This window comes from Carettochelys insculpta, chromosome 32 (assembly GCF_033958435.1).
Source record: "Carettochelys insculpta isolate YL-2023 chromosome 32, ASM3395843v1, whole genome shotgun sequence".
In the NCBI taxonomy this organism is placed as follows: domain Eukaryota; kingdom Metazoa; phylum Chordata; order Testudines; family Carettochelyidae; genus Carettochelys; species Carettochelys insculpta.
The window spans coordinates 6,979,997-6,990,497 of record NC_134168.1 but is presented as its reverse complement, the minus strand read 5'-3'; the positions used below and the strand labels follow the sequence as shown (position 1 = coordinate 6,990,497).

The following is a 10,501-nucleotide window of genomic DNA, read 5'->3' as shown; positions in this document are numbered from 1 at the left end:
TACCGTTTCATATCTCCAACAACTTTCGGAAAATGGCTGAATTACATTCTTTCCTTTATTTAGAGATGGGGAAACTCAGACAGAGAAGGTTTCCTGAATTGCGCTCTGGAAGTCGTTAATGAAGTTAGGATTGTCTCCATTTCCTTCCTTCCAATCTACCAGACTACGCTATAACTAAGATTTCAAAAGCTACCTTTATTGGACTTTTACATGCCTACTGTTTTTTTTTTCACAATGTCTATGTGCCTAATATGTATTTCTGTTTTCCAAGTTGTAGGAAGAACAGAGGTTCGTTGGGGGCCAGAGGAAAAGTTATAAAGATATGATGAAGGCACAAATGAAAAAAGTGCAGTGTCAGTATTGGCATTTGAGGGAACCATGACCAGCATCATCCCCCGTGCAGAATGGTAATCCATGGCGGGGGCCACAGTTTGAGACGTTCCTCTGTAGTACATAAGAGAAGAGTTAGAGAAGAAGAACAGAGCAGCAAAATCTGCCCCATAATGCTCCAACAGCTACCAACACCTGCCCCTTGTGTGAGAACACCTGTAGTTCCAGAGCTGGGCTGGTCAGTCATCAAAGGAGTCCCAAACAGGAGGGTGTGATGAAGACATTGTACTCATTATTAAGCAATCTTCAAGGGCAGAGCTTGCAACCTATGAAACAATCTAGATTTTGGATGTTCCAATTTCCATGAAAATGATTGAGGAGTGGACATTTGTGTAGTGGTCTTGGCTATGGAAACCTCAGCCTGCCTGTGCTACTCAGTACATTTCAGCTGCAACAATATCCCCAGAGCTGACTCACAGGGAATTGTTTTGTTTTCTGAAAAGCATTGCAAAGTTGAAAAGTTAAGGACAAAAAGAGGGAGGGGGGGAAAGCCAAGGGAAAGAGAAACTGGTGGAACTGGGTTACAACTGTACCAATTCCTCACAGTGGGAAAGCTTTTCCTTCTCACCAGATATGTTCCAGTAGCCCAGTAGATCATATCACAAAGTAGAGAACACCTTTATTAATATGGGTGTTTTGAATAACACTTCTGGGTCTCTCTCTCTCTCTGTCTCATACACATGCAGATGGAAATAGTTTATCAGGTTTTATTGACAGAGCTAGTCAGAACAGAAATCGTCCCCATCCCGCTCCCACATTCACACAATATCTTAGCATGGGGCTTCTTGGATTCTGAGGAAAAATGCATTGCAAATGAGGAGGCTGTATTTTTACTCTATCTATAAATCAAACATTTAAAGTTTCCAATTTCTACATCAATTGCAATCCCATTCAGCTACCATTTCATCCTCAGCCTGGTGCATTTCACCTTACCTGCTTTTATGTCTTACGGCAATGCAACAACTCATACAAATAAGCATCATTTATATTCGTCAGAATGTCCCTTGGGATTCGATCTCAGCAGAATTTTATGGTCTTCTGTACAATGTGTGAACCCTGGGCGAGTAAGAACAGTGGCTGCAGTTAAAGACAAGTAGTGAGAATTCGGTTCTGGGTCTCCACTGACTTGCTGATTGATGATTGTGGAATTAAGTTCTGTGCACCTCAAAGTTTCTGTTTATGAAAGACAAAAGGCCAGATTATTAAAGGTATTTCTATCCCCCATGTAATTCTCAAAGAGAACCTAGGAATGGAAAATCCATTCATATTGGTGAGTGTTAGGTGTCTATGAATTTTCATAGTCTCACTAGGGACCTACATGCCACTAAAATTTTTGCCTTAGGTGCCTGGCTCAAATTAGGCAACTGCATCAAGATTTGGGCAGCTTAATAAGGTTTGTAAGATACAGGAGTATAAACAGTCAAATTGTTTAAAGGCTTTTAGGTGTTTAAAGTTAAGCCAGTAGGATCATGGTGGGAATTTTGCAAGAACCTAAGTACAGAACGTCAACAGAATATGATAGGATTCAGGAGTCTAAGGAAAGGGAAAAGGAACTTAATTACATTTGAGAATCAAATGAGGATAAGCGATAAAATAATTACTGGAATTAGTCATCTGATATTACTTTCTCTTACAGAGATAAAGTCTTAGATTTCCAAAGGAGACTAACAGAGTTAGATGCCCAACTTCTGTTTAAATTAATTAGATTTGGGCACCTACATTCCTCAAGGCATGTTTGAAAATATCCATCCAATCTGCACATGCATCTAAGAGAGGTACAACTAAACCCCAAAGCAGTAGGTACTTCCCCAAATAATTTAAGATGTGGAAGAGAAGAATCAAAATTTTTGACTTTATGGCCCCTCAAAGCCATGCGAGTGGACAAAGTCTCAAAGAAAGCTCAGCGTTCCCAAATAGAAATGAGCTGCCAAAGTGACAGCTCAATGGTTAGAGCATTGACTTTGTAAAACCAGGGCTGTGAATGTAATCCTTCAGGGGGCTGTTCATGAGCCAGGGGCAGGTTAGATTTAAAAAAATAGCATTCAGGAATGGTGATAGGTCCTCTTGTGAGTGCAGGGAACTGGTCCTGATGACCTCTCAAGGTCCCTTCCAGTTCTATGATATGGTCATAACTAGGAGCAGATGTTTGTGAAAAAAATAAAGAATTTGGCACTTGTTCCAGCCCAGAACCAGCAGCTGGATTGTGTATTAATTAGGGTGAAAACCTTCCCATGCTAAGAAGGACTTAGACTACACCTAACCCTGAAGGTAAAACATGAAACGGTCTCCAGCAGCAGACCTGGCATTTCACATCCTGATGAAAGCAGGGGCCATCAGAACAAAGGCACAAGTAGAGATTCTGCTCCACCAAAGGGTCACCATTGCATGTACCGAGCACAGAGTTTTCAAGTTCAGGCTTATTAAAGGATATCTTGGATTACTAATGCCTGAGGAGAGACTTACATCACCAGATAATTTATCACTGAAATTGCCATTGGACACTCTTGGGACCTCTCTGATGCCATGCTGCAGGTCATGAGAATAAAAGTGAGAAAAGAGACCTTTTCAGTCAAAAGACTAGGATAACTGTCCTCACGCCGTACCCTGTTATTACACTGCGAAATATTGGCCCACCTATTGCCGGTGCGCAGTTGCATTTTGGGATGTTAGTGCTGTGACAAAGTGTAGCGTGCAAGGTTTTTATTCCTATGGGTAGGTGGCATGTGTTTTCTGACTCTCTATAGTTCCCGGCAGTTTCCCTAGGCAGCGTTAGTGCATAGTGGTGATATAAGCTCACAAGTGATATCGCTGTTCCCTGGAAAACAGGACAGAGAGGGTAGGTGGGGCTTAGCCAGTTTGAATTGGAACTGACCAATGAATATATGGAGATACACATCTCATAGTGTTGGAAGGGACCTCGGATGGTCATGAAGTCCAACCCCAAGCACCGTCAGATGTTTTTTTATTCCATTTGCCCCAGACCCCCAAATGGCCTTCTCAAGGGTCAGAGAAGTAGCCATGTTAGTCTGCTTCTTCAAAAAAACAACAGGAAGTCCTGGGGCCCCTTATCTGTTAGTCTATAAGGTAGCACAGAAATGCTTGTTTCTTCTCAAGGTTTGAACTCTCAATCTTTGGTTTAGCAGCTTCAGCCTCAAACCACTGAGTGGCCTCTCCCACCATGATAGGTGGAAAGAAGTTAGCCTGGGCTAGGGGAGAGAGACAAAGGGGAGCCAGGACCCTGGCTTAGGGCCACACTTTGTGGCCTACACTCCACAAAATGGATTGGACTGACCGTTGTTGGTTACTGCACTGCCACCTCTGTACTACGCTGCCTACCTGTTCTCCCCGCTGAGTAAGAGTCATGTCTGACTGCAGATGGGGCGCAGGGTATGGAGACCCCCACAGTCAGGTTCTTTTCAGTTAGTCTTAAAGTTAAGAAAATGTCTATATTCTGAAAGGAAGAATGTATTTTATTTGTGTACACAACATGAAAAAACACAGACTATGCCTTGTGCTTTGCAGAATACACTCATCCCCCATGGGGAGACTTCTGCAGATGGTATGCCTTGGGTCTGCAGAGACAGCATAAAGCACAGATCTCATAGCAGTGCATACCGAATTACGATGTTCCCTTCCCAAAAGCGACACATTTGCAGACCCTATCGTGCCAACTTTTCGTCTTACGTGACAGGGATCGATCATAAAGGGAAATTGTGTATCAAAATTGTGGTGTGAACTATAACTGAAATAAAAATGAGGTCTTTAAAAGCTGAGCCAGAGGAGTGGAGTTGTTGAAGTTATTCTTTGCCTGGGGTAATGTTTGGTCTAGAGCTGGCCAGGACCCAAGGGAACACGAACACGGGCAGATGTCAACAGCTTCCATAAAGCCTCCTTCACCTCTTTATTTCTCAGAGTGTAAATGAAAGGGTTTAACAGCGGCGTCATAATAAAGCCTAAAGTGTTGACAATCTTGCTGATGTCCAAGGCGTTCTGTTTGGAATATCTGACGTATAGGAAGATGTTGGAGCCGTACCATATAATCACCACCATGAAATGGGCTGAGCATGTGGAAAAAGCCTTCTGCCGGCCTTGGGCTGATGGGATCTTCACTATGGTGGAAATGATGTAACTGTAAGAGACCAGGGTTATCAGAAATGATCCAAGGATGACAATCATTGCCATGATAAAAGTTACCCACTGAAACAGTGAGGTGTCTGAGCAGGAGAGAAGGATTAAGGAATCAGCGCCACAGAAGAAATGATTGATAGCATAAGAGTCGCAGAAGGACAACCTGACTATTATTGAAGTTGGGACAGAAATAACCAGGAAACCAGCCACCCAGCATACAAAAGCCAGCTGTGCAGACCTTGTGTTGTTCATAATTGTGCTGTAGTGCAATGGGTAGCAAATGGCCAGGTAGCGGTCATAGGCCATGACAGTCAAGAGAAAAAATTCTGTGCAGCCCAGGGAGAAAACAATGTACCCCTGCAGGATGCAGCTAGCAAAGGAGATGGTTCTGCTTTTCCCCAGGAAAACGGCAATGGCCTTGGGAATACAGGCCGTGGTGTACCAGATTTCCAGGAATGACAGGCTGGAAAGAAAAAAGTACATGGGCGTTTGGAGGTGGGAGTGAGCCCCAACTACTCCTATGATGGAAATGTTTCCAGCTACTGTCAGAATGTACGTAACAGTAAACACCACACACAGAGACATCTGCACATCCTGATTGCCTGGGAATCCTAGAAGAAGAAATTCCCATACGCTGGACTGGTTTTCCTTCTCTTTTCCAGTTGCAGGCTCCATCTGTCAAGGCACAAGAGATAATCATTCAAGGACAGTTTTGTTGCATAGATTGTTGGATCTCACCAGTAAAATTTGCAAAGATGCTGAAATGATTTAGAGACCTCAGTGCCATGAGAAAATTATGTGATTTACTTAGGAACATGAAAGTCGAGGCTCACAAATATGTTCAGATGCTACAAAAATTGTTTAGCCCTTTCAGAACCTGTTCTGGTTTGGTGCTTTTAAAGTGCCAGTAAGTTTCCATCTGAAGCTTTTCAACACCTAAATAACTTTGAAAATCTGGCCCTGAAAGAGCCAAGATCTTTTGACAATTGGATTTAGTCTCCCATGTCACTAAGGGCTATATTTTCCAAGGGCCCTAGTTCAGTATGGGGTGGGACTTTCAACAATATCCCATCACCTCAGCTCATGGACTTCGTAGATTTGGAGCTTCCAAAGCCAGAATGAAGCATAGTGACCTTCTCATCTGACCTTCTGCAAGCAAAGGGCAGAGAACTTCTCCAAAAAATGTCTGAAGAAGATATTTAAAGAAAAATGCCATCTTGCTTTAATGCATCTCAGTTATAAAGATTCCACCATTGCCACAAAAGTTAATTACTCTCCCTCTTTCCCCAGTTTCCCTGTCTGATTTTTACTTGGGTATATTTCCACCCCTTGTCTAGTATTGCATTTTGCTATGCTGGTTTGAAGAGATCATTTTGAAAGATGTGTTCCCCACAAAAGAATTTATAAATTGTGGTTAATTCACAGCTTAACCTCCCTTTCGTTCAGCTACGTGGAATGAGCTCCTTCAATTTATCACTCTAAGCTATGCGTTCTCATCTATTAATCCTTCTCTGGTCACTGTTCCTATATTTTTCCACTTTACCAACATCCTTCTTGAGTGGTGGACCTGAGAAAGGCGCATTTTTTCTGCTTACATATCCAAGAATTACATTTGTCCTTTTGGCCAAGCATCACCCTGACAGATTATGTTCTGTTATCCACCAAGATTTTTCAGAGATGTTGTTTCCCAGGATAGTGTCCCCCAACCTGTAGGTGTAGCCAAAATGATTTCTTCCGAGATACGAGACAAGCACTTACCTTTCATCATAATAAAATCACACTGTTGGCTTCACCCAGTTTGCCAAGTGATCCAGATCTTTCTGCATCAGTGACCTCTCCTCTTCCTTAGCTAGTCCTCCTTTGTGATGTGATCACCCACATTTACCAGGGGTGAGTTTATGGTATCATCCATCCCCTGAAAATTGTTCAGCAGTGTTAGGATATGAACATGACTCCCATGGAAACATAGCTGTTCCTTGAGAATTCCCTCATCTGGTTACATTTTGAGAGCTAAAAATTAACAAGCGTCTGTATCTGATGTCTTTCAATTTGTTTAATCCAAATGCTGTGCACTACCACATCATATTATTATTACTTCCCTCTATTCAGCAGTAGTGAGGCCACATCTGGAGTACCGCATCCAGTTCTGGGCCCCCCAGTAAAGAAAGGATGTGGATTCATTAGCAAGAGTCCAACAGAGGTCAATGAAAATGGTTAAGGGGCTGGAGCACATGACCTGTGAGGAGAGGCTGAGGGATTTGGGTTTATTTAGTCTGCAGAAGACAAGAGTGGGGGTGATTTGATAGCAGACGTCAACTTCCTGAAGAGGGACTCTAAAGAGGATGGAGAGAGGCTGTTCTCAGTGGTGATGGATGGCAGAACAAGGAGAAATGATCTCAGGTTACAGCGGGGGAGGTTGGGTATTAGGAAAAAGCTATTTCACTAGGTGGGTTTTGAAACGCTGGAATGCGTTACTGAAAGAGGTGGTGGAATCTCCATCCCTAGAGGTTCCTAAGTCCTGTCTTGACAAAATCCTGGCTGGGATGATTTAGTTGGTGTTGGTCCTGCTTTGGGAAAGGGGATAGACTAGATGACCTCATGAGGTCCCTCCCAGGCCTAGGATTCTACGGTCTTTTGATTCTAAGTGACTTTACGTAAGTGGCTGAGCTCTTTATCTCATTTATTCACGGATGAAAAAATAAGGCACAAACAGGTTTTAGGATTTTTCACACAGCTCTGATTGCAAACGCAACCTAAGGGATTATGAAGTGGATTCATAAAGGTTTTTAGGAGCCTGCTGGGATTTTTCACAGCAGCTAGGTACCTAATGTGCATCATAATCTTCAATTTTCAGGTGCTGAGATGCTTTTAACGATCTCGTTCCATCCCTAAATACCTCTGACAAGCTACTTCTTTGACAAATCTCCATGAGAATGATCAAGGAGGGGACATTTGCATGATGAATTTCGCTATGAAAACTTCAGCCTACCTCTAAGAGAAATGGACGCTCCGTGTTTTTTTTTTTTCATATTTTCATCTCTGATTCAATAAATTTCAGCAGCCAAGAGACCTACAAAACTATCAGCTCGGATTTTTTTTTTCAAAATGCATTGAAGAAATGAAAAAAAAGAGTTAAAGATCAAAAGGGACATGAAGAAAATGAAAAAGAGAGACAAAAAGGTGGAAGTATATTATAGATTTAACTTTTACTCACTATGGGAAATCTTTTGCTTCCAACCAGATATGGTCCAGTAGATCACATCACAAAATATTTATTAGCATAGGTGGTTTAAATTGTATTTCTGAGGTGCTCTCTCTGCCTCTTTATCACTGTCCGGTCCTCTCTCACACACTCAAAGACACACATTCTAGTGGACCTAGATTATTAGCTTTTCTTGAGACAACTACTCAAACCATACCCACTCCTTCCCACTGTATCTTCTCTCTTTAAATTGTAGACTTCATAGACTCCTAGGGCTAGAAGAGACCTAGGGAGGTCATTAAGTCCAGCCCCCCGCCCAAAGCAGGACCAACCCCAACTCTATCATCCTGGCCAGGACTATGTCAAACCAGGATTCCAAAACCTCTGGAGACGGAGATTCCACCACCTCTCTAGTAACCCATTCTAGTGCTTTACCACCTGCCTAGTGCAAAAGTTTTTCCTAATATCCAACCTAGACCCTCCCCCCACTACAACTTGAGACCTTTGCTCCTTGTTCTGCATTTCATCACCCTGAGAACAGCCTCTCTCCAGCCTCTTTAAAGCCCACCTTTGGGAAGTTGAAGGCTTCTATCCAATCTTCCCTCACTCTTCTCTTCTGCAAAACTAAATAAGTCCAGATCTCTCAGCCTCACCTCATAGGTCTTGTGCTCCAGCCCCCTAATCATTTTCATTGCCCTCTTCTGGACCCTCTGCAAACCAATGAGTTCTTGGGTTCTGAGAAAAAATACATTGCAAATGAAGGAGCCATATTTTCCACCAGTTATTGATCAAACATGGAAAGATTTCATAAAAATACTTCTACTGCATATATAGATTTCTATATTGAGTAGAACTTCATTCTATTACCATTTCATCATTACCTTAGCGCCTCTCTTCCTTACATGCATTGTTCACATACAGCAACTCAACTGGTCTTAAAATAAGCCTAATTTATATTTCTTGAAAGTACTCAAGGGATTTGGTCTCACAAGAATGTTATGATCTTCTGCAGAAAGTGCCAGCCCCCTGGGATGAGGGTTTCCTCCATTAAGGGCAAGAACTGGGAATTAGGAAATTTTGATTTTGGGTCTCTTCTGTCTTGTTGATTGATCCTTGTGTCATTGGTTAGGTTCTTTTTGTCTCAGTGTTTCCTCTTGTTGAAGACAAAAGGCCAGGTGTTTTAAGATATTTACAAGCCAATTGTAATTATCAAATACTAGTTGCTAAGTGCCTGATTATTTTTAATAGTACCATTTGTGTCTAAGTACCTTAAAAAATCTGGCCCATAGTAGCTGCCCAAACTTAGGCAAATATATGAAAATTTCAGCAGCCGAGTAAGAGGTGTACAGTGCAGTAGTAAAAAGAGCCAGAGATCAGATGTTTGAAGACTTTCAGATGTCTGAAGAGAGGTAGGTAGCTTAAGTATAGGACTCTAATTAGGATTTATGTGTAGGCCTTTGAACATTGCACTGGCCACCTCATTGCCTTTGAAAACCAAGTCCAGAAGAGACAACTGTGGTTTTCAAAAGTTCACCTGGAGTCTACACAGAAAGTTTCATGATTATATATTTGAAAGAGTTTGTTTGTGAGAGGGCAACTGAGTCTGCAGGTCCATTTCTTTATCCAAGAACTCCTCCCATGGTAGGACAGGAAAGCACTTTGTGAGGTCATGGCGTACAATCTCCAGCATTAATAGCATTCTTAGCACTGAGAGAGTTTCTTTTGCTATCTAATCATCCCCAGATCCCTTAAAGTCTCCTTAAGAACTGAGCATGCAACCCTCGGTTTCCAAGGCCAACACTATAACCACTGAATTCGCCCCAACTGTTCACTGCTTGTTCCTCAACAGGAGGAGCTAGGGCCACCAAATTTGATAGGCAACTTCCTCCTATCACAACTTCCAGCAAGGTCAAGGTTTGGTCATAGCAGGACAATGGGATGTTCCCAGAAGGTAACTGATTTCTACAACATGGAAAGGGAGGAGGCTGCTAGCAGGGACAATTATACTTTGTCATGGCCACAGGAGGCCTGGGAACTGGGGCATCTATAACACCACTGTCGGGGAGGAGGTGAAAGCAAGCTTCTTGCCTGTTGCCCAGGGAAGCGAGTTCCCTGCCATGGCCAGCTTCAGGCAGCCTGCAGCCTGCTCAGCACTGCTGCAACTAGCCATAGGGTGCCACCCCCACCATTGCCACAAGACCCAGGGAGACACCCTCTGCCAAGCACAGCCTCCACCAGGACTACCTCCATCTAGTACCAACTGGAGACTGCAGCCCTGGCTGGCCTTGGGGCTGTTCTGAACCCGCCCCCCGCCCCAGTCCCTGCCATGAACCCCACTCCTTCTGACCTGACTCCTGCATCCCCCTCTCCCTTACGTAGCACTGGAATGCATTGCCTACAGAGATGGTGGATTCTCCATCCTGAGAGGTTTGAGGTTTTTAAGTCCTGGCTTGACAAGGTCCTGGCTGGGATGACTAACTTGGGGTTGATCCTACTTGAAGTGGGAGACCAAAGGACCTCCTGAGGTCCCTTCAGGCCCCATGATTCTATGATGCCTGAGCCCCCACTCCCTGATATGAGCCCTCAAAAACTCCCATCACCCTTCCCCAATTCCTACCTCTCCAACCCCCAACCCTCCTACCCATCCCGACTCCTACAAATGCAACTCTGATCCCCCTACTGAGGCTCTGATTCCTACATCCCAACCCCTACCCTGAGCCCCACCCCCACCCCATTCCATGACTCTGGCACATCCCAATTTCTTCCTTCAGCTCCCCAACA

At 43.4% G+C, this 10,501-nt stretch overlaps 1 protein-coding gene across 1 annotated transcript; it reads right to left on the bottom strand.

Moving 5' to 3' along the window:
- Positions 1-4,215: 4,215 nt before the first annotated feature.
- Positions 4,216-5,193, bottom strand: LOC142004843 (olfactory receptor 6F1-like). Its single transcript, XM_074982523.1, has one exon. The coding sequence runs from the start codon at positions 5,191-5,193 to the stop codon at positions 4,216-4,218; it is 978 nt and encodes a 325-aa protein (XP_074838624.1).
- Between the last annotated feature and the right edge of the window lie 5,308 nt (positions 5,194-10,501).